Below are 26,193 nucleotides of genomic sequence, written 5' to 3'. Positions count from 1 at the left end.
TTCATATTTTGGTGATCTTTATTTTATATTCCTGAATTTTGAAATCTATTCAAAATGTCTCAGTAACCATTAAAAATTGTTGAGGCTTTCATTTTATATATTTATTTACTCTTACTATAATTTTAAAAAAAAACGAAAAGTGCATTTATTTATCTTCTTATTTTTTCATCTTTGCAAAAACCGTTTTTCAGATCCTCAAATAAAGTGCTTTTATAAACAAAAGCATTACTTCTCTTTTTGTTTGTTTGTTAGATCTCATCGCCTAACGATAGCACTGTCTTTTTTGTGATGGATTCGATAAGAGAAGCTCCCCGTAGTTCTGTATTAATGAAAATGTCAAAATTTTAAACTTGGAGATCATAATCATAATCAGATGAGATTTTTGTTTTGACAATTATTCAAAATGGCGGACAGAAACGTCAAATCAAAATGGCGACCAAATCATCTTGTAGATCTCGGTCATTTTATCTTAAATTGCCAAAAAAATATATAATTTTTAGCCAAATACTTATAATGATAAAGCTTTCGAGAGACCATTATATGCAATTTTATAACATAGATCATGCGTTCTTAGGAAGATAATAGAGAAAAAAAGTATTTTATTAAAAATAATGAACAAAATCGAAGTGGATTATTCTAGCCAGATAAATTTAGAATAGATTTGGACAATTTACTATTCTGAAATCGATTTTGGAATTGCACCTTCAGATAACTTTTTCATGGAGTCGTTTTTTCCCAAAATACCTATATTAGCATTTCATTGACTATTACTGAAACTACAAGAATCCTTTTGAAGATCATTGTACCTTATTTGGTACATGACATATCCCTATATACTTTGACCGGATCGGCAAACACTATCAGTAAGTGGTAGAATTAATGAAAGTCTCACGAACAGCAGAGTGCAAAGTTACCCCCCGAGTGCAAAGTCATCAGCAACGACGGTAATCTAAAATTTTATATTTTCAAAATTATGTATGTCTCAATTGGCCCCAGCCTCCACTCGACAATTATATAATGTATTTTATTATTTGTTTCATTCTGTTTTTATTAAAATTTTGAAATATATAAAAATATTGTAATAAAGAGAGAAAGAGAAAAAAATATAAGGGATAAAAGGCATGTTGTGGACATAAACACTGAATTTTTCTCAATCCTAGTATTTTTCTAGCACAAATTTATTCAATAAAATAGCTTGAATATATGATGCATACGCTTTTTATTGGTATATACCCTCAAAGAGTGAAATATAGTGCATGCATGAAGTGTATTGCATCTTTTCTATTTTTAGATTCTTTATTGTTAATATAAAAACGGTAATATTATTTTATAAAGTAATAAAAAAATCCAAAAATCTTTCACAATAATAACTTAAGCGTTTATTTCAAAAAGTTTACAGATATTCTAAAAATCATACATATTTTATTGATTTCACAAACATAATTTCTAAAATTGAACCATATTATGCTAAATAAGGAAAATTTCTCACAGTAGCTTGAAAATTTAAACTACAAACCATTTCTTTACAATTTTAAGAGAGGGTAGAAGCGTAAAAAATTTTATATATATATATATATATATATATATATATATATATATATATATATATATATATATATATCAGTACAATTTTTGGTGTGAGAGGTCGAGCAGAGAAAAGTTTCACAGCCAGTTAAAAATTTCCGTTGCTGGCCAAAGAGAAAACTTTTCATGAGAGCAATTTTATAACTTGAATAAATTATCACACAATAATTCTTCAAGATTGGAAACGCGCTCTTCCTACATTATGCAGTGCCACGAATTGAGAAATGTTGCTCTATGAAAAGTTATCTGGCGGATGGGTGGCACTCTCAGTACCACCCCCTCATTCTTATATCATCCCAACAAGAGACAAAAAAGGGGAAGTAAAAGGAATATTGTTGGGATGAAGCGCACTCATGAGATTCTATTTTAAATATTTCATGTGGCCAAAATGAAAATTTAAGAAGCATTAAATGTTCAAACAAGGCTCTCATAATACCCTCCAGACTTTTGCCATAGGCCACAAACAGCATTCCTATATAGCACCATCTCTCCCGTGCTGTTCTGGTGAAAAATAGATTATTTTCTGTATCTCGACGAGCTGGGTTGGGCACCATGGCACAAATTCCACAATATAGGAATGTCTTGTAAATCATGGTATATATCTCCACTTTTTTTCCACCCCCTCACACAAACCACCCTCATCACGAAATTTTCCCAAGACTCGTCACAAAGAAGAACGAAATGACAAACACAAATCAGAATAAATGTTGCGACATTCCAACGCCAAATGAATGAGCGGAAAAAAAAGAAGTCAAGGGGCAATATGTAGGAGGATGGGGTGGTGAATGAGGACAGAAACCCAACCAAACAGTAGAAGGAAACGGCAACAAGATGATGGTATGTCACATGGCAAGATTGTGATCTTTAATTCAAATTAACCGGACGGGAAAATTCCCAATTTCAACCATCAATTTCCTCTGATTTGAGGTTAACATTAATTATATTCATATATGTAGGTTTTGGAAGGGGAAGGGTGATAAACCCATCTCCTATTACGTTCAACATATGTATGCTCAATTGTAAGCTTTTCCGTTCTATTGTGAGCTCCTTCAAGTATCTTTACATCAAACTATATTTGCATACATAATTGAGACCCTTCCATATACATGCTCCAGTCTTATCTCATTACAATGTTAGATGAAATGCCACTGGAGAAAATATTTTACGATGAAATATGTGGACTGTCTCTGCAGTATATTGGATGATACAGTAAAAACTCCCTCTTCCTACATTTTCCCAAAAATATTCTTCTCGGTTCACAATGTCTATCGCATGGAAATAAAAACGTCCCTTCAGCCAATATTTATGCACAGTTAGAAAAAGAATGAGACCCTCAATTGCACACAATGTTCCTTATCATATTGAATAGAATATTTTGATATTGGTTGAAAAGTCAATGATAAACCTAGCTCAACTTCAGATTGGTGAGATTTTTACTATAAATATGTCTAATAATCAGAATGCCTGGAAATTCAATTTAAAGACGAAGTTGAAGGCTGTATATAGAAATTTTTAATAATTAATAAACAAAAAATTCAAAATAATAATGTGATATGCTCGTTTGACTCAAAGCACAGCTCAAATTACAGGAAAAAGGGTAACTTTAACCCCTAATACACCTAAAAAGCATAATATTTACACCGATTTCGAATCAATACTGCAGGGTAAAAATAAACATTTCCGGAATGATATTTTAGCTTTATCGAACTTCTCTCACTCAGTGTATATTCTCTAAAGAATTTTATAAGATCATTAAGATTGATGCTGAAATATTTACGTTTGTTATAAACAAACAAATCGGATTTTTGGACCACAAATAACTTCTTCTTTTATTCAAGGTGCTTCCAAAATTGCAAGAAGCAGTATTTTTTAATACCCATATATATGTTTTTCTATAAGTATACTTATGTTATTATGAGAAAAATTTCATTGTTCCAGTTAGAATCCAGTTAGAATTAGTAAGTTTTACTTGGTTCTACTGCTGCTCGCAGAGCGCATAAAAAATCGACCCTCAGTCCGCGCATTACTGCGCCGCCATTTTATATTAGGTGAGATTCTTAACAATCTCACCTACTATAATCCTAACAAAATTTCATGTCGTCCGATCGCGCTCAAACTTGGCCAAAATGTGTTTCGCCACTTCCTGATCACGAATATATGGGGGGCTAAGTTACGTTCCCGGCCGGTCGGCCGTCCGGCCGCTCTTTGGAGCTTAATAGCTCCTAAACTAAAAAAGATATCGACTTGCGGTTTTCGGCAAAGGTTAAATATCGTATGAAAATTGCAACTTGGTGCATTGACCCCCCACCCCCCACCCCTCCTTCCGCCATTTTGAAGACCCCCCTTTTTTTGTTTTCTCAATAGCTCCGCCCCTATGGCATCGAGCGGGCTCAAATTTTAGTATGTTATAGCTGGGTCTTAGAGCTTTCCATCAGTATCAAACTTAAGGTCCCCCGACCCCCCTGACCCGAGCTATAAGGGTCCAAAAAAAATTTCTTAAAATCGCCATAACTCCGGTTCTAATTGTCAGAATTTAAAAAATGAGGGCTTTTTGGAAAGCTCTCATGAAATGCCACTTCCCCTTCTAACATCGCAAGTTCATAAAACCACCGCTAGGGGCGCTATTATTAAAAAGAAAATTTTTAAATCTTAAAAGTTAAATAACTCAAAAATTCCTTATGCAATCGGGCTGAAATTTTAGTATGTTGTAGTCGTTGATTATACCTATCAAACAAAAAAAACCTTAAGTCGATCCATAACCCCTGACCCGAGCTATAAGGGGTCAAAGTTCGAACATTGACCGGCCTCTATCTCCGGTTCTAATTAACATAGCGACATAAATTTTACCTTTTTGGTTTCGTCTCGATGAGCACTTTCAGATGGAAGTTCAAAAAGTCACCACAGGTGGCGCTGTGATAGCGTCAAAATTCATCGAAATTCAAAGACATTTTTCTCAAAAACGGCATTGTGCAAGTTAATGAAATTTTAGTATGTTGTAGTCCAGTCTAGGACGTTTCCAAAATGGTGCGTATGTGCACTGTGGTTTCAATAGAACCGGAGATATGAGGGGTCAAAGTTCACGAAATTCAAAAAATCATATCTCCGGTTTCATTAGACCGATTTTGATGAGTGAGGGCTTAAACGAAAGATCTCATCAAATGCTACAACTTTCTAGAATATTTGAACTTCGTGGGACCAACACCAGGGGCGCCACAGTCGAAAAACCAATTTCAATATCACATAACCTCAATTATCTCGACTGTCGCTGAACCGATTTTGATGATTACTTCGACATAATTGTAGAGGACATTTGTCTCTACATTTCGTCCATACATCATTTTCCACTCAGACTACGCTATCACTCCGATTTTGCCGTTTAAGTGTGAAAAAATTGATTTTTCCCATAATAACGCTTTGAAATCACTCAGATGCCAATTTGACTGCCTGTACACCACCAAGACACTTAAAATAGGGTTTTAAATGGAAAGTCCCACAAAATACAACAATTCCTTGATATAGTTGAAGTTCAACAAATGACTACTTGGGGAACTCTGGATGAAAAAACGAGTTAAGAAACAAAAAACCTCGCTTATCTTGGCTTCTGAGTAATCCATGAGATCATGTTCTATGGGAAAATTATAGAGAACATTCTGGTCTACATTTCACCCATATAACACTTTTCTGTCAGTTCATCCAAATCCTTGATATTTTGGTTTAAATACAAAATTTGTATAATTTCACGAATCTTATTCAAGATAACTGAATGGCGTCTCCCAACTTCAGCTCTAAATCGAATTTGCCTGCACTCCGAGTTAGCTCACGTTAAGAATCTCACCTACATAAGCCGGTTAGGATTATCTGTCCCTTTAAAATTAAATTTAAAATTTTTTCCTAAAGACATCAAAGCAAAATCTCAAAAATAATTTTAAAAAAAACACCGCTAAATTTTTTCATTCAAGTATAGATACATATACTTTCTTAACTACTGAAATGTTTGATTTATAGACACGGTCCGCGAGAGAAACTTATCGTACATATTATTGCCATATGAAATAGCAAAAAATTGGAATTTTCGAGGGGTAACTCATTTCAGGGAACTCGAGCCAATTTGGTTGGATGGGTTTTTTTTTTTCAGGAAACCCGGGGAACCCATATATTTTTTTGGGAAATCGAGCCAATCTGATTGATTATGAATTACCCCTTGGGAATTTTTGAATTTCATGTTGGAAATAATAGTTAAGATTTCTGTAATTTTATTTAATTTTAGCTTTTACTGTTAATTACTTTAAAATCAAACAACACATGTTGAGAATTCTTATAATTTGGAAAACTCGTGTTTTCTAGTTAATTTTATCAGGACTTAATAAAGATTTCTAACGACGTTTTCTGAATTTAAGATTTCTTAAGAAATAAATTTTACAAATCATGTAATTTCTGTGCAAAGCATCCATAAGATTTATAATAATAATCTTTATAAATTCCTTTAAGCACTATTACACCATGTTAATGCAATGCAAATTCTAAATGGCATCTCTACGTGCGATTACTAATCGCCTCATAGTAATAATATGTGGTATATTTAATAGAGTGGCAGAATTGATTAATCTTCAAAATATAATAATATGTCTGAATCTAAATCTTCTGTAATTAAGTAGAACAATTATCAGAGTCGACCCATCAGGATTCAAAATATTTTAGATTATATTCAATATGTATTTGGCGAGTTCTACGTGGTTGCAGCTCTTCCGGTGTTCGCCAGAGAATTCTGGCGAACACCGGAAGAGCTGCAACCATTTTAGATTTTAGTTATAAAGAATTAATTGAGAAACCTAAAGCAAAATATTCACAGATATGGTCCCGGTCAAAATCACGTAACTCAAAATCCCGACAGCTAAAATTCCGATGCTAAAATCTCGAAAGCCAAAATCCGGAATGGGCCATAGTCCCGAAGTTTTAAAAGTGCCATAGTTACTCCCACGATTGCACCAACGCTCCTTGGAGACAAAGGGAGATTTTCTGTATCATGGAAAGTTATTCTACATATTATCCTCCATATAATTTCATCCTTCTCAGGATTTTGAACATTCCGGATTTTGGCTTTCAGAATTTTGTCTGCCTCCGATTTCCATGCTGCGCAAAATGCTCAAACTCGTAACTTTCATAGCTTTTATGCCGTGCTCAAAAACAGAAACACTCAACATTTCTTGTACTGAAGCTTTTTACAAAGTTATGTGTCATTTCGTTATGTATTATGCTTATCGATTTACAAATGATTTAGTTAAAATGCTAATATTGCAATTATATTTCGAAAAAAATAACGATTCCTGGCCTAATGAAGACAGAATATCCAACCTTTTGTAGGAATGTGTTGAGAAATGCATATATTAGAATCTGATTAGAATCTAATTAGATTGGAATACTTTTAAGAGTTTTAATGCCTCTCTCATAACACGTCTCGATAACATTTCCGAAAATAAAAATTATATTACTTGAGAAAAAGTTAAATTTCCCTCTATTGTTCTAAATATAACGAAAATCTTTCAGGAATAATAGTGACAGGAAAAAAGTTTCCATATATATATATGTAGCTTTCTCAAAAAAAAGTCATAAGTAAATAATTCCATTGCATTTGATCTCAAAAATAAATAAATAAATAAATAAACAACAAAAATATCTAAGCAAAGTTATATTGAAGTTAAAGTGATATTGACGAAATATTCATTAATAAAAAACTTATGAACAGAAAAATTGGACAATTATACGAACAGTTACATATACATATACTTTTTTGCGTAAATAAGTTCAAAATCGCAAAATTTCAATTAAATTGAATTGGTTTTATGCAATTTCATGGATGGAACCGTACGTTATAAATTATTTCTGCAAAGTTCGCAGCATAAAAGGATGAAGTTGTTTAGAGCTTGAGTTAGACCACAAAACAACTTTCCTCATCAAATTGATTAATGTGAATGTGCAATTAATTTTAAAGGCATAATATCAAAATCTCAAATTCTAGTATTCCTCAAAGCTAGGAAGATTTGTCACTTTTAATACCTCGATGATGTAAAGGCGACTTTGAAAATTTACAAAACATTTTTTTATACTGTCGCCAAATTTTCTTTACTAAAATCACCCCATTGATTGAAGTAAAGCAAATTAATTTTATTCCCGTATGTTTGTTTATAGTTTAGCTTTAGAAATGGAACAAATAAATAACAAAAAATTAAATTTGGTCAACAAAATAATAAATTTGATTAGTGTTCAATTTAGTTAAGATCGAGAAAATTTTCATGAAAGTTTTGATAAACGGAAAATAAATAGGTTTTTATAACTTACACCTTTTTTCAAAAATGTAGGTGTTTTACTGACCAATTTTATATTCTGCTGTCCAAATTTCAGTTTTATTTTGTCATTTATTTTTATAAAAGTTCAGATTACATACTAACAAAAACTTAATATTATGCCTCCAGTACAGCTTTTAGATCATAAAAATATCATGAATTCAAAATTTCCATCCTCTTCTTTCTTAATTAAAATTATGCATATCTCAGTCAATCAAACTGCAGCATTCTTCTTAGTCTTCTTCTTCTCGTAATCATCACAACAAATCTAATTTAGATTGGAGTGCAAAAGACTTTCATGAAATTTTCCTAATCTTAAAACGTGTGTGTCTTAGACTTTCCAGACCAATTTAACTTAATAGCTACAGTAGACTCTCTCAAATTCGGGCATATGGGACCGAAATGTCAGCCGAATTAGACAGAAATTCGGGCGACAAACTTTTTGAAATGCAACGATTTTTTATCCATGTCCATATAGATATTGAGTTTACACACTCATATATAACGTAAATTGCATGAAAATCTCTCAATAATGCAAAATCAAATCAAAACTAAGACAAACCATGCCAAATTTGAGCATATTTGATTCATTTGATAATCACAATCAAACTTGAAAAATGACAACAAACTTTTTTCAAATGTAACCGCTGCCCGAATTAAAAAGTAGCCCGATCTTAAAAGAGCCGAATTTGCGAGAGTCTACTGTAAATCCTTTTTATTTCTTTTTGCTCTTTATTACTGCTCGAAATCCACGGAGAGAGCAGTATATATAATCCCTCGATTTTTTCACCCCCCCCCCCCCAATTTCCACCTTCCACCCACTGGAGAACACTTTTGTCAACAAATCTTAACATTTCAGTCGATTTCTGAGAAATGTCGTCGCGCTGTTTGTCCGTCTGTCCGGCTGTTGCCAGCTCTAGAGGCCAAACGGTAAGGGATAGCGACTTAGGACCTAAGGGTCCAAATAAATCCAGGCTGATCCTCCAAAATATTTAGGCTGTAAAATTTGACAGTTAAGATTTATCCCAAACTGTCATATACTGAGGGCTTTGGAACATCAATTAGAAGCCCTTTGCATTAATTTCCTTTACCTGATCCCTTACTATCGCATTTTATAGGCTAAATATTCTAGAGGATCAGCCTGAGTCTACTTAGGCCCTAAGGGGGACCCTCTATAAGTCGACCCAAGAATCGTTAACATGCCCCTAATTTTTCCCCAACCCCTCCCCTTTCCCTCCAAAACCATGTTTTTTATGATTGCTCGAAAACGCGTCGTGCGAAATTTTTCATTTTTGGATTTGTTTTAGAGATTACCTAGGTGGATATTTCGTCCTTAGACGACAATAGCGGTAAATCATTTCTAACAACGGTTTTTCAAGGTCAAAGGTTAAAAAGACACTAGAGAGCGCATTTATCAAGCGAATGGGGTCATGTTTGGGCTCGTTGGAAAGGTCTTGGAATTTCCTATAAAACTGAATCAGTTCCAATCGGTTCTGAACCGGTAATGAACCTGTTCATAGCCGATAACTATTTTTTATCGGAAAATCGATACTTTTAAAACAATTTTGGAGGATCTTTTGAATGACATATGAATCGGTTCAAATCGGTTGAGAACCGGTAAATGGTACATGACGCGAATGTAGTTCTGAGGTATATAGAATCGAAGTCACGAGTTCGAGCATTTCGCAAAGCCTGGGACGCTTTGCCACCCTTTAACATAAATAAGATGACTGCATAATTGAATTGAAATGTAATTGTGATATCTCAATCTCACCAAGTTATCAATTTTGTAGGAAAACAGATTAATTTGTCATGTATACACGAGTTCGATGACATACTGTAATATAAATGTAGCAAATTAATTAGTAATGATTTGAGCCCAATAGCTCAATATTTAATACAGCGCAACAAAATGATTGACTTCATCGGATGCAATCAAATCCTCTCTTGTCAATGGTTCATTTACATCCTATTTCGCAATGTGTAGCATAAAACTATTTTATGAGGATAAATGAGAAAATCACAATCAACAAATTTTGTGATTTTCTAGCAAATAATCTCCATTGCATTTATTTGTTTGTAAATGGGCAAGAAAGACAATTTTGTGACATAAACAAGCGTAATTTCATTTCATCAACTATTATTTTTCTTTTAAAGAGGAAATAATGTTTGTGCTTTCACTTGGAGTTTTATGAGAAAGAACAACTTTCACATTCACTGGTTCTACTGGGTTCCACTGTAATGTGTGTGCTTATATGTAAGCTCACTATATATCTAAAAAGCTGTCGGATAAATGGGAAGGAAAACAAAAACCCCGGGTACAGAGGGCGGCAGTGGGGCGGGGGGATAGGGCGGTAAACTTTGATAATAACCACATACGACGACGTCACGAAAAGCTTTTTCTCCTTTGCCAGTCCTTGCAAAATGGTTCTCTCAGGATCGACAAAGTGCACACCAAGTGACTTTAAAATTGAGATCGAATGGAATTTTATTTCATGTTTCACTCCACTGAAAGGATGCTTTTTTTCCTCTATCCAATTCACCCATTTTTGTTGTCTCTTCTTGATCACATTTGGAATAGTGCAGAGTTTTTTCATCTACCAAAGAGCAAAAACTATCAAACACATTAGTCTCTTGACCAAATGTACACATAGTTATTTAATGGAGAGAAACGATGTCATGGAGGAGGAAGCATCATTTCTATGGTGCTTCTATGAACATTAATTCTCCTTTTAAAATTATACTCGAACCTTTACACGCTAAAATAAAACCGTTCAAAGTCATAATTTTCGATGCTATTCCCAAATAATTAGTTTTCTATTAATTTTTGGAATGAATAGAATTATTTAGTGGGCTAACGTGCATGCGGTACTATATCATTATTCTAACGAGACCTAATATTTCACAAAGTGTCTTCTCTTTGAAAGCCCTTCCGACTTCCTGGGAGTGAACTGTCTAAGGCGACCAGTGTTCACCCACTGAAATACGGAGACGATTGACTCTAACAAAAGCTCCAGAATGGTTCAGCGTCCATATAAAAATGTGCATGTCATATATGACATGCGACATAGGAAAGACACATTTAGGATTGGTGACTTCAGCTGTCGACGGTATTAGAAATTGTCGAATTGACTATTCGATTTAAAAAAAAAATAAACGCCGCCCACTGGATAATTGACCACGCCTAGTGACATACGTTTCACTACAGGAAGATCAATTATTCAAAGGACAATGGGCAGAAATGTATGGAAGATGGTCCAACCCTTCGCCAGAGATGGGACCAGGCCCATTTTGTAGGTGTTGGTGTATGACTTAAAATTTACCGAGAGCTAAGTCAAAAAGGACTGTCAATCCTTGGGAAATTAACGATATCCTTCAAAAAATTCACAACTTTGACAATTTATTACTCGAAAATGGCTTAACCGATCTTAATGAAATTCGAGACAAAGTCGATATATGACTTAAGCCTTAAATAAATATTTTTAAATTTTCCCTCTGACTGCTCCATCTGGTAGCTCCCATACAAACTTGCCATGTTTTAAAGCCATTGCACATTACAGGGCAACAAAATGAAAACTTTTCGTTTAATGGCAAATCACAGATATTTTCGGAGTCCTTGGTGTATCTTGAACATATGACCCGAAGAAACTTATGGTTCATCACGATAACTTCTTCAGATGTCTTAAAGTAAGGGTTCTTAAGAAATTGGTAGAACTATTTTTACGAAACTTGCTTTTTTTTTTAAATAACGACATATCGTAAGTTGTTGGCGCCAAAGATTGTTTTCTAAAAGAGAACTGAACTCAAGGCATATTTTCCTAAAAGAAATCGTATCCTTATCCCTCCATTTTTCTTGTATCCAGATTTTCCTCAAATATCCTCGAATATTCTTTAATTCCGTTAAAAGTATTGCTTTGATTACATCCTTTGGTCGTCTTTAGAGAAATGTTCTCCTTAAAAAAGGAGCTAGGATTGCTGAAGTTCATAGGGTTGTAAAGGTACCGTTACTTAAGAATTTCAAGAAAAGTTTCTGAGTATAAATTAATTAAAACATTTTTTCTCCGAATTTATTACTCAAAGTATTTAAATAATGGTATCTTTTAGGATCTTGCGATCCTTAGAGTTTTTAACTCTTTTTTCAAGAAGAATATTACTGCATAAGAGACATTTCCCTAGATACATTTTTTTTATGAATCTGAAGGATGGTAAATGATTTATAAGGAAGGTCTGGAAAATTGCAGGGAAAGTGAAGAGATAAAGATATGGTTTGTTCCAGGAAAATTTTCTTTGAGTTTTTCTTTACAAATTATTCTTAGAAACGACCAATACGATTAACCGTTATTGTATAAAAGGAGTTTTGCAAAAAAAATCATTACAATTCTTATACATATGTTTTATGCTCTAGTGCTTTTCCTACAAATTTTTTGGGGTTGGTCCCGGAACAAAAGTTGTTACCTTAAGGCGTCTACACATTGGAAGCAATTTTCGTCAAAAATTGCGTTTTTGACAGAAATTTGACGTTTTCACCTACAACACTGCAGGGAATTTCCTTCAAAAAAGCAATTCTTAGCAAAAGATGTGCCCAATGTGTAGAGGCCATTAGCGAATACCTATTCAATGGTATAGGTCTCATTCGTGGCGAAAGGTTGGACCGTTTTGCCCAATGTCCTTTGTTCCCGTTCTATTGACTAAAATCTTTGCTATGATTCTTTTTTCAAGATAAAAATCTTGTAGCATTTCATGACCAGTAACCTAATATTAATATCCATTTTGTTATAAAGTTAAGTTAAGCTGGTGAGTTAAATTACACTGCAATTTATTAATATGATATTAAAGAGAATAAAGTGCATGATAACATGAGCTAGTATTTTCTGTTTGAATTCAAAAGAGAATTTTAAAAGAATCCCACAGTATTATGTAGAAAGATACTTAAGTAGTTCCCAACTATTTGAGTTCTTGTATAAGGAAGATGGTTTAAATGGATTGCTGGCATTTGTGTAAATTATACCCTTAAATATTTGTCTTAAACTTTCTCATGCTATGACCACATTGTAAAATCAATATTTTTCCATTTAATATCTTTTGAAATAAAATAATTTTTGCCAAATGGTAGTGAAATGCCGGTGAAAATGGCTGAGGAAACATTCAATTGAGTGAGTTTCAACACCTGGCACCTCCACTTGCAGGCACATCGCAAAACATTCGAAGAGAGCGAGTAATTCATTGACAAAATTCGGGAGTGAAAAGTGCTGAAAATGTGAAAGTTTTACAAGTTCCAGCAAGTCAACTCTTTGTGCCCAACATTACCAATGTCGATAGGGGGAAAATGTCATTTTATGGATTACGCCAAGGTTTTCCCGTCGAATTGCCAATAAAATCACCTCATATTGGATTTCACAAGCTTTACTTCCCCCCTTTTTTTTCTATCTGCTCTATTTCAATTCCACAAATTATACACCACAAAAGCTATTTCTCTTTGAAGCTTCAATGGTGCTCACAGCCAATTGCAGAGGCTAAAAAAAAGATTCTCTATATTGTGAAATCTGAGGATGCAAAAGACGGAAGCACATGAGAAGTTTCTCTATGTGTTTGGTTGAAAAGAAATATTCAGGGAAAGTTTTTAAATTTATGAGATTTGTGAGATTTATTTATGATGAACAGTGAATTCGCTTAGAAAAGACATGATTGCGATTAAGGATGATTCATCGGTGGACTTTTTCTATGCTCACCAGCATAAGCACATCTTCTCTACTCCCATGAAATGATCTCCTGAAGATGCTCCATTGATGACACCATACAAGTGCTCCTTTTTTTCTGTATCTTCTTCCCTTGAAAGTTTTCGTGTGAATTCCAATGAAAATATCTGCATGAAATATTTTGGCATTGTGCTCCAAACTCTTAAAGTTCCACGGATATATGGTATGGTAAAAAGTGTCGAAAAGGAGCTCCATAACAGAAAGCTATTTCCTCAACATTCTATTCTTTTATTTATGGGTTTTATGGATTTTTGCTCTCTGGGCTTTTCCCCAAAAAGACTATATTTATACAAAGAAATTGTGGAACTTTTTTTTATGAAAATTTATTCGACTTACGTGTTGATCTCTTCACCATAAAATAAAACGGAGTAACAAAGCTTCATAGCTTTGCGTAATGCTCGCTCTCGTGACTTGATAATATTGCAATTTAATTATTTTACAAAATAATCTTAGAATTGCCGTAGCATAAAATGAAATAAATTATCGCGAAAAAATAAATATGTAAGGAGCATTGAAAAAGATAAACTCTGTTTTTAACCAGCTTCTATTCTGCTGTTTCAGGACAAAATTGTCCTTCCGGTGAGCGTCGGTGAGGTAGTTTAATCCAAAATTAAAACACTCAAGGTTCCAGAGCTTTCGACACTATATCGTGTCTTCTTCAGTGGCTGTTTAAAGGAATTTTTATTTGAAATTTAACAAATTTTTTAATTTGAAATTTGTCTTCTACAATTGAAAAATTCGTCAAATTTCAAATAAAAATTCCTTCAAACAGCCACTGAAGAAGACACGACATAGTGTCGAAAGCTCTTTTGGATTAAACCACCTCACCGACGCGACGCTCACCGGAAGGACAATTTTGTTCTGAAACAGCAGAATAGAAGTCTCACCGTCTCATCAGAAATTTAACCAGCTTCAACTAAAGAAAATTAAATTAATATTTGCACTAACAAAATTTTTAAAGTAATAAGAAACGGAGGTAGCCAAAATTCCGAAAGCCAAAATCCCGAAAAAAACCAAAATCCCGAACGCCAAAATGCCGAAAGGCCCAAAATCCCGAAAGCCAAAAACCCGGATGTTCAAAATTCTGAAAGGGAAGATATTATATGAAGTAGAGTAGCTATGACCCTTTTATGAATTCAGGATTTTGGCTTTCGAGATTTTGGCCCATTCGGGATTTTAGTTTTATGGATTTTGACCGAGACCCATAAGAAAATTTCAAAGAACATATTAAGAAATCACTCAAGGAAAAGGAATTTATTGGATGCTTCAAGCCAGATAAATTACATCTATTCATATTCGTCTACGGATTATTAATTTAGAATAGATAATGTAATTTAAGAGCAGTTTTGCCAAATATCGTCGTGCGATTTTCTCGTTCAATAAGTCTAATAGACTCTACACTCTACACACTACAGAAATATATATCCACATTGCAGCAAATTTTATACATTATTGGTGTGGAAAAAATTGTCAAATACTGACATAAACTTCACCAATGTTTAGAAATAATTAGGAATTACCTAGGTGGACATTTCGTACATCTATGAAAATATCGTTGAAGCATTTCGAGTAACTGTTTTCAATGTCAGAGCTTAAATAGGCTCTAGAAAGCGTATCTTAAAAAGAATAGGCTCATGTTTTAGCTCGTTAGAAAGGTCTTTGAATTTTTTACAAATCTGAACCTTTTCCAATCGGTAATGAACTGTTTATGGAAACGATAAATAATTTTTGTCTGAAAATCAGTTCTAATATTTCCTATATGAAAATCTAAATAATTAGGTGAAAAAACGATTTATGAAAGAAGGTCTTCAAAGACTGTATTCCACTATCTTTGACCGTTTGGCCTCTGTATTACGACGGGGCAGTTGAACAGACACAGTACATTACAAAGTCACCATTACAAATTTGTATTTCCTAGAGATGCCTGTTCAAGCTCGAAATATGAAAGAATCATTCCAAAAATTTGAGTGGTTTAAAATAGAGGAATTGTAAATACTACTTTACACTCTCTGTTTAGTTAAAGCAATAAAAAGACACTACAATGAACGGAAAAAGCATTTATATCCAAAAAAAATTTATGCTCAGCATTAGCTTTCGACTTGTAATGCGGTGATCAATCAAAAATTATTTGTGAAACACTTTTTGAACTAGATCTTTTCCAAACAGAGTTTTTCTGAAGGGGAAATGAGTGAAAGTTCTGTCACGGTGGAACTGGAACTAAACTGGGATGGGGTAAGGTCCTTTTGAGACTGAAAAGAAAGGGACATTGTTGTCCAAGGAAATCCGGTGAGGCAATTTATTTCCCGGAACAAATAATATAGAGTTTCCTCATCATCCCCTCTGGGTCACCGGTGGGGATCTCCTTTGAGAAAGAAAAATATGTGTACTCCGTCAATTTGGTACCCTCTTATGGAGTGAAAGACAAGGGGAAATGAAAAAGTTGAAATGTGTCTATCACACATAATAATATTATTGTTGTATTATTCTTTTTTCTCGCCCTCCTAATCGAGTCACAACCACTGAGACATCCCCTGTATAGTATACATAATACCTTTCCTTTTGATGCTCTGTCCAAGCGTGAAAAGTTTTCCATTCGATCTCAACCCTAAAGAGGAGAAACTCTACTTCTCACGTACGAGAAATCCTTCAAGAAAACTTCAAGACATTACACACATAATCGGGGTTTGGGTTGACAACACAAATATAATGGGGTTTTGTTTGAGAGTGGTATGGGATGTGGAAAAAGCCCTAGCAAGAATCGTATACCAACAACAATGTTAAAGTTTGTTACCAATTTCCATTTTTTGCCACTAGTTTTTGCAATTTCATTATCCAGCTAAAGTACTAGGCGGCTCTATTGCCGTAAAAGACTCTCTGTGGAACATAATTACGTGTTTTTGGATAGGGGAGCAACACTAGCAACAAAAAATAACCCCACTGGAGTTACGCTACTTTTTCCATCCATTCTTTGCTTCCCTGTGGAAAGCACGCAAGGGTATTTAACTTCACTATCATCCTTTCAATATTTCCTCCTGTTTTACCGAATTTATGCCCTTCTCTGGGGTAAGAACAAAAATTAGAGCGTCACTAAGTAAGTAAAAGAGGTCACATGGACGACAAAAAATAAGCCAAACATAGTTGTTTCTTCGTGGAACTGAGATTCTTTACTCGTACCAAACTGTTACAAAAGAAGCAATAAAGAAAGAGTATTTCCTTCAGATGTTTGTTTGAAGTCGTTCGCTTTTTGTTAACAATAGTTTATTTTCTCAATAAGAAGGCTAAATCCACATTTACTTAATATTCTCTTTTGTAGGATTATGAAGTATCAAGAAATTAAAAAAAAAACGTATACATGATAAAAGTTTTTTCAAGTTCTTAATAAAAGGAGTTTAAAACTTTAAAAATTTTATTTTTTCATGGGATTTTAAAATTTAAGATGTTTCCACACTACTGGAGTCCCACTACATAAGTGTATAAAACGTAATCATAATATCGAATTAATTTAAAAAAAAAACTTGTGAAATTTTAATGGAAGTTCATTCCACATCATTTTTTTATTGGAGCTTTTAAGTTACTTACTTACACGTTGCGCAGTTTTATAAGAAAATAAATCTGTCTTACTCTTCAACTCAATTTCTAAAACTTTTCAACACACAAGAGAACTTCTTTCTTAAGAAATTGATAATAAAAATAGTTAAGGCAATTAGATAAACTCATTAAAGAGAACTGGAGCAGTAATAAATGTGAGGTCGCTGGGAATACTGATTTTTATTCTTACAATACTTGGACTTATGTCGACTGTTTTTTAACAATGATTCCTATGATATCTATGAGTCTTCATCCAGGAAGTCTATTAACTAAATTATTAAATTACAGTGTTTACAATTATCCCATATTTACTACTGCCCCACTCTTCCCTACATGCTGCAATTCAGAAGTATTATCGAGGACAACTGGCAACAACATAGAATTAATAACTCACATCAACAATGAAAATTTACTCGAAGTATCCAATCCTTCAAATGCAAGTAGGGGGAGTTGAGGCTACTTTGAACTGTAGGGCTACATTGTTTTACGATTTTTTTCGCATATTTGTGAAGGAAACTGGGTTTTAACATGATGTAATTAAGATGAACAAAATAATTGTGGATCTAAATAAAATAAATGTAAGGACCAATGTCATTTATAAATAGGCGAAAAAATCGTATAATAATCTAGCCCCACCTCTCCCTATCAAAAGATGAAAGTTGAAAATATCAATTAACGCTTTGAAATTTAAAATTATTTAACGAAAGTAAGCAATAGGGGAAAGTGCTCTCCCTTCGAACGTTCATGCCTTCGAATAATGTGAATTTCCTAAGAGACTTACATATTTTTCTATTAAATATTAGTTGGCTTATCATCAATTGTTGATAATTCCATGATAATTTAGTGAAAATATCTTACGAAAAACAAAAAAAATCACATTATTCGAAGGCATGGATGTTCGAAGGGAGAGCACTTTCCCCTATACTTTTAATTTCCATAAATAAAAATTGAAAAAACAATAATATTCTCCTATTCTTTCCTCTATGTTGTCGAGCAATAATATTCGAACAATTGTTATGTTCAACGTGCATGATAATTTTGAATCAGAAATACAACAATTAATTAAAGTTTCGTGTAAATTTGGATTAACCTCAAAATGATTATAGAAATGTGAGTCGGAATAAGTGTTATCTTTTCAGGATCTGAAATTTTTAATGAAGTGAAGTACACTCTTATGTATAATTAAATTCATATCAAAACCACTTGTTATTAATTAAGAGTCTCTTAACAATTTTGCTTATTAATGTCTACTTCTAAAGGTTTGAAGTAAACTTTATTCAAAGGAGCCACCCTTATATGTGGCGTGCGATGCTCATAGAAATTCGTAGATAAACAAATATGCTATCAACCATAAATGATCAGTCTGCGAAGAAGGAACTATGAGATACTGACCTTCAAATACGATTCTGGTTTGCGGTTTTTATTGTCGATTATCGTAAAATTATATCTAACTGCAGCCATAGGCGAATTATATCTTATCTCATATATTTATTTCATTATATCTAAATTTAAAAAAAAAACAACATTTCTTTTTTGAATTGGCACTGTAAATGTTTAATATTTTTAAAGATATCTCCTGCATTTATCCAATTATTATATTGATAATTGCGAATTCGAGTTCGAGGTTTTTTTCGATTCCAATAATGTTGCTAGTCTTACGACCCACACGACTCCCAAAAATCCCAAAATTGTGTGATATAAGAATTTTAAGACCTCCTAGAACTGAGCTAAACCTTTAATTTGAAACCCGTCTTGGGATCCAGATAGACTCTAGTTGATCCTCGAGAATAATTAGCCTGTAAAATTTGACAGTAAAAATTATTCCCGATGCTTGAGTCTATTTGAACCCTTAAATGGCAACCCAAAGTTTTAAAGTGATTCAAGCCCCAAAAAATCGGGACAGTATCGTTCACATGATCTCAATTTTCAAAACCGCTCTAGATGTCTAGAAATATTCTGAAATTCAAGGTATACAAATATCTTGAAGAGACCTTAAGTGCACTTACGTGTTGTCAGTTAAAAATTTCTCTTACCAAGGAGATAAAAACTAAAGGCCTCTACACATTGGGAGCAATTTTAGTCAAAAATTGCGTTTTTCCGGCTACAATACTGCAGGGAATTTCCTTCAAAAAAGCAATTTTTGAAGAAAATTTCTCCCAAAGTGTAGACGCCATAATACAAGACTTCAAAAATTATTTTGGTGATCGTCTTTGTTTCAGTGGAGTTAGTCCAATGACTCCATTTAATCCAGAAGATATTGTGCTCAATTCCTTTCGTTTACTTCCGATTATACTTCCCTTTACCGCACTTGGTTCATTTCGATACAATAAATTAACTCAACTTCAGAGCATGAATCACAAGTTCAAGTCATTATGCGAAGACAGTCTTATAGAAATAAGTTTAATTTGAAATACCTAAATGGTTTCAAATGTTAACGAATTCATTAAATTGGTGTGCAATTTTCACATTTCTAGTATTATCTCTGTTGGAATCATATAGAAGAAGAAACTGGCTTTTTGTATGTTCTTTAAGTATTTGATAGAGGCCAGAACCGGAGAAAATAATGAGATTCTGTGGGAATAGCTTCTGTGTATTCGGAGAGTTAAATGCCCCATGTGGCATCATCCCCAATAAACTAAGGCATTCACCGCTCATACTTCATATATAAAAGCATCTCCTTATATTTACTCAATTTTCCCTCCTTTCATTCTCGTACGTATACACATTTTACTATTAAACGCACATATAGTGGGTCTGGTGTTCTTTTTCCCTTCATATTTGGGGCTGGTGGTTCAGATACGAAGGGAGAAAGTGCGAAGCAGTTCTTTTGCCCAATAAGAGTCCCTGTAATGGAGTTACGAGGACTCTTACACATTTACTCAAACGACTTAAGCAGACATAAAAGGTTTTTCTTCCACGTCCAAGACACAATACATGAATCCATGCCACGCTCTTTTTCCTCCACGTCTTTCGTTCATCACAAGGGCCTCACGGGGGATGATGGGGGCGGGTGGATGGGTGTTTGAGTGGAAAGTGGAGGTATTTTCCACATACGACGATCATACAAAAGATTGGGTGATGTTTTTAAAGCCACCATCAGCCACCACCTTGGCATTCCGCAAGCATTTTATCCCAAGCATATACTTTTTCCATGCCCCTTGCATCCCCACATCATCGTCTCAAGCACCCTCCCATTCTTCCAGCCACACAAGGGTATAAGATAGAAAACACAGTCATTCCAGAAAATTGAGCAGCATATATTTTACTTGTGTCTCCTTGAGAGAACGGTACACACAAAAAAATAAAGTGTCTCAAATAAACATTCAAGAAAATTCCCTTCGCCTTTTTTGGAGGCACCCATGGGGAAGATTAAAGTATGGAGCATATCAAAAATGAGTGCTCCATACAAACTTTCATGTTCATGGACCAGTGTCGGTAACTTATACAGAAATTGGGAGTTTTTTTTTACAATCTCGTTGATGAAAAATTCAAAGATACACGTAGGATAAACAAAAGTTTGATAATCGTATGGTTTTAGAACACAATTCATAGCTTTATCACAAAATTGAGAACGTGATATTATGTTCCAGGGCATTATGGTATTAAATTTTTAAAATTAGACTGGTGTCATAGGTTATGGCCAATACAGTGCCTATAGTCATCCCGCAGATATCCCTAATTTTCAACTATACAGATTACAGAAACAATTTTGAACTTCATTGTACTGAATCCCACAGAGTATGTGACTTAGTCCTATACCCGTGTAAGAAAAAATAATAATGTATATCTAGATATCTTACTAGCGATGTAACCTAATACCTCCACAGCAGGTACTGTCAAAAATGTTAATAATTTTAGATACAGATGATCTAAAAAAAAAACGAAATACAGAAATTGATTACTGGTGTTAAATAAACTAAAATACTAAATCTTAAAAAATATATTTTGCTTATACGAATAAAAGTCAATACCAGTAACGATTAGCCATCATCATCATTTTCAACCGCTTATCACTATTGGGGTCGCGGCCCATGAAATCCAATTTATCAGCCCACGCTTGTCGATCCTCCGTCACTTCAGGAAGATGTTCTGGTTTGATCCCAAGGCGCTCCAAGGCTAGATTCTGAATTTGATTCAGCCACCTTGTCCTAGGTCTGCCTCGAGGTCGACGCCTTCTCACAATGGCTTGCATAGCTTTTCTGGGGAATCTTTTTCTATCTATGCGCTGAATATGTGTAACAATTAGTAATTAGTCTAATTACTCTTAAGCCATGTGGGGAAACGGTTATAGTTATTCATTTTTTTTTCATTCAGACGAGCTCGACCGAAACATTCTTTATTGAGTTTGTTGGAACTACCAGTTCTCAGAAAGTAAAATGCTCTCTTTCTCAGAAATAAATTGCCGTTGATGCAACAATGGGAGTGGGATTATTCGGAAAGAATCTTTGTCCGGATGCAGCAACACATCCTATGACACACGGTCCGGATGATCCGAACACACGGTCCGGATGATCCGAACACACGGTCCGGATGATTGAAGGTTGTGTGTTGTGTCCATCCAGGATTCCTTGTGGAAACACTGAATGCCTCCCACCAAACACAAAAATCACCAAAACCCAACGAAACCCAAAAATCACTGACACACTCGACCACTGAGGAAGACACGGAGCGTGTCGAAAGCTCTGGTAGAAGAGTTGAGTTTTTGATCCTGGGTTGAAAACTCCACCAGTTGTGTTGCCGCATCCGGGCGGAGATTCTCTCCGAATAATCCCACTAAAATGCTCTCGTTTTACATAGGGGTTACCGGTCGCGGGATGGGTGAACAAGGTGGTATGGCCAAAGGGACTTCCTCGAGCCTTGTTCCCATCTCAAAGTTAAGTTTTCAACCCCTTCTCAGAAAAGACTTATAAGAAAAAATGTGCTCATTCTGTATGGACGCTACCAGAAGGGAAGATGGGGAGAGGAGGTGATATTCATGGATAAAAACTTCAAGTCATAAACTAACCCTGTATCGAATGTCATCAAGATCGCTTTAGCCATTCTTCAGTAATTCGTTGTGAAAACAAAGATTTTCGGAAAGGATAAAGGTGCTTTTACAAGGACTCCCAACCTTTATTATCTTTTAGGGTCTCGACAATTTGTTAATCTTATATCTCCACCTAAAAAATTCACCTACTCTCGTTTTATACTCTCGTTAAGTCCCCGTATAGTTTTGACTACTGTCCATTTTGAAATTTTGAGATCTTTCAAATGAATCGAAGTTTCACCGTTTCACCGAATCGGTAGTGAAATAAATTTCGAGGTGGATAATTGGGGCGAAATTTTATCTCACTCAGAGTACTCCGTTTATGAACGCCCACAGTGCAATTAGTCATAACGAATTTGCATCAGAAACATTTCATAATTTGTGACTTTAGATTGGAATAAATTTGCCCTGTAACAAAATTCACAGAAGTAGTTCACAAACAAGTTGAAAATCATTTGCATGCCTGGGGTATATGCTATCAATCATAATTTTCATAGGAATTATTCGTAGAATATATGATAAACATATTCTCATCAGTGCAGTGTGATTAAAGCTGAGTGTTTGATGTGTAACATGAGAAGGTGTAACATAACACTTTGACTAACTAAATATTTTATTCAAGCTACATTACCTGCAATTTGTGTCAAAGTGTGTATATGGGTGAGATTGCATGGTAGAAATCACACATGAGATTCAGTGGCTGAAGAGGAACCGACTGAAACAATGAGGTTTGAGCAAGAGAGCTTTAGTAAAGAAAGCTCCCCAGAGGCAAAAAGCTATAACACAAAAGTGTCTATAGGAAATATGAGTAAATATAGGATTTCAGTTATTTCCTCCTCTACATGCCATTGAAGTGTGTTGCCTCTTTTTTTTATCTGCACATCCTTGCCAACTCTCACCTTTTGCATACCTTGGCACTCTCTTTGTGCACCTGGGCTGACTTGTATTTGATTATTCCGACAGGATGCCGTCAAATTGAGGCACTTCACCTGACAGATATTTCTGTGCCGAGGGTGGCCGATGTGCGAGACACGGTAACACTTTCATGCACGTACAACATGGGAAAACACAAGCTCAACTCTGTCAAATGGTACAAGGATGGGAGTGAATTCTTTCGGTGAGTTTCCATTTCTTTTATGCCTTTAGTTCCTTTAACACACACACTCTCCATGGACTTTATAAAGGTACCAGAGTGCAACAACGAAAATTAAACTATATTGAGTACACGGTGCGACAAAATTTACCTTTTTGTGGGTGTCTTTGACGAGAGTGCCAAAACTTGTTAGAGGGTCATTTAAGGACCTCAAATCTGCAATCCGTTTGTCCGGGTCACCTCTAGATTTTTTTGAAAAAGCATATTTAGTTTTTTGATGTTTTATAAAATTCAAAAATTCATATCTCCGGTTCTAATTATCCGGTGGTAGTCACATAAAGCTAAACTGACGCGTAATTTCATCCTCTATAACTCTTGTAAACATATCAAGCATCTACGATGAAAATGAAGTATATTTTTTAAAGATTTTTTGAAAAAGGGCACCTAAAATGGTGCATTTTTCTGTGTTTTTCCATCTTCTAGTAATTTTCCCACTTTAATAGAGCATTTTATATGTCAAATAACTATGCCTAAAAGTTAGAGAATTTAATATTCTTTCATCTCTTTTTGATTTAAATTTTCTATCCTAATTCGTTTATTCACAATAATTTATTGAAAATAAAATGCATTATTATAAAAATAAAATCTCTTATTATATATAATTATTTGGTATCTTTGTCTAACCTACTTAAGAGCATTCTCTTTTGCACTCTCACTTACACATTTCATATAAAAAGAGGCGAAATGAAAAAAAGAGACGTATTTAGAAATAGAGAGAGAAGAATAGCTGTTATGAGTGCCAAAAAACTATTCTTCTCTCTTTATTTCTATATACGTCTCTTTTTTTCATTTCGCCTCTTTTTATATGAAATGTGTAAGTGAGAGTGCAAAAGAGAATGCTCTTAAGTAGGTTAGACAAAGATACCAAATAATTATATATAATAAGAGATTTTATTTTTATAATAATGCATTTTATTTTCAATAAATTATTGTGAATAAACGAATTAGGATAGAAAATTTAAATCAAAAAGAGATGAAAGAATATTAAATTCTCTAACTTTTAGGCATAGTTATTTGACATATAAAATGCTCTATTAAAGTGGGAAAATTACTAGAAGATGGAAAAACACAGAAAAATGCACCATTTTAGGTGCCCTTTTTCAAAAAATCTTTAAAAAATATACTTCATTTTCATCGTAGATGCTTGATATGTTTACAAGAGTTATAGAGGATGAAATTACGCGTCAGTTTAGCTTTATGTGACTACCACCGGATAATTAGAACCGGAGATATGAATTTTTGAATTTTATAAAACATCAAAAAACTAAATATGCTTTTTCAAAAAAATCTAGAGGTGACCCGGACAAACGGATTGCAGATTTGAGGTCCTTAAATGACCCTCTAACAAGTTTTGGCACTCTCGTCAAAGACACCCACAACGTGTCGCACAGTGGTATTATTGCGCTCTATGTTTTAGTGTGCACAAAATACCCTTATAGTCCTCATAAGTTTCTCATTGAAACATAATGCCAATCAAAAAATATATCAAATTCCAAACTGGTAGAACTAAGTCTTACTTTAGATGTATAATTTAATATTTATTCTCATAAAATATTTCACTGTTCGAACACAAAGATTAAGCATTCATTTTCATGCTTTTTTAACTGTTTATCATTATCGAAGTCACGGGTTTAGACAACCCAGGTTAGCAGCCCACACCAGTGATCTTCCGTCAAATCAGAAATGGATTCAGAGAGGATTTCCCGGATTTCAACCGATTTTTATTGTTATGTAGTCCTCAAAATTTATTGCCGCATAGCTGTAAAAATTATTTGAGCGAAAGAGCGTACGCGCACTTTTAGCCCAATTTGCAATTTTAAAATGATTTTTTTGCTATTGGAATCCAACTCATAAATTGGTCTCAGACTTCGAGAGATGTATTTAAAGTGAAATTTAGTATATTTATCCCTACACACTGTATCTGATTTTATAATATGAAAAAATCTCTTACTTTTAAAATATTTCGCGTATGTAAGCCCAGATGAGGCTCACCTAAATAAAAATACAAACTTAGAGGGAAATTGGAGAACTGAAGGTGCTACCCATTTTTCACTTCATGAGAGTGAAGCGTCCACGGCGACTAATGCTCACTCACTGAAGACTGAGGACATTTACCTAACAATAAAAGCCCCAAAGCAACTTTTCAGCACCCATAAGAATGGTAGGGGTTGGGCGTGTCAAATTGGTGGGTTATGGCCGTCGACTGGGTTGACATGTGCCGAATAGGCCACACGCTCTACACGTAACGGTTGCAATTGCAGAGAAATTCCCATATGTATCTGTATGTAAACATAAGCTTTCGGCTTCAATTTTTAGGCAAATTGGCCGAGACTAAACCATCAGTAAACCGGTATGCACCCAAAAACCATTGAAATGATAATTTACAGAGTGTTATGTCTCCTGAGCTTAAACATTTCACAGGGCTGGGTACATTACCATCTCTTTATGACAAGTCGATCAAAATCTCTAAAGCCTTTTCCGAACGAAAATATCTCGAACGTTAAATACGTCAAAATCCCAGAATCCCTAGTGGCGAAAATCACGAATGCGTCAACATCCAAAATCTCGAACGGACCAAAATCCCGTGTCTTAAGTAAAAAAAAAAAACAATAAAATAAAATTTCAAAAATAAGAAGTTCTTTCACGAGTGCACGTGAGCTTGCTGGATGCGAAGGAAATTTCCGTATCTTGGGAAATAATTCCACACATTACCTTCTATATAATTTCGTCTCTTTCAAGATTTTC

General features: G+C 34.3%; 1 protein-coding gene across 1 annotated transcript in view; it reads left to right on the top strand.

The window, feature by feature from the left end:
* The window catches only part of LOC129809616 (uncharacterized), a 56,752-nt gene that overhangs the window by 6,833 nt on the left and 23,726 nt on the right, over positions 1–26,193 (top strand). Inside the window, exon 2 of the mRNA XM_055859574.1 lies at positions 23,259–23,412. Coding sequence (XP_055715549.1) covers positions 23,259–23,412 — 154 coding nt within the window. The remainder of the gene's footprint in view (positions 1–23,258; positions 23,413–26,193) is intronic.

Source organism: Phlebotomus papatasi, chromosome 1, assembly GCF_024763615.1.
Source record: "Phlebotomus papatasi isolate M1 chromosome 1, Ppap_2.1, whole genome shotgun sequence".
In the NCBI taxonomy this organism is placed as follows: domain Eukaryota; kingdom Metazoa; phylum Arthropoda; class Insecta; order Diptera; family Psychodidae; genus Phlebotomus; species Phlebotomus papatasi.
This window is presented reverse-complemented; position numbering and strand designations above follow the sequence as displayed.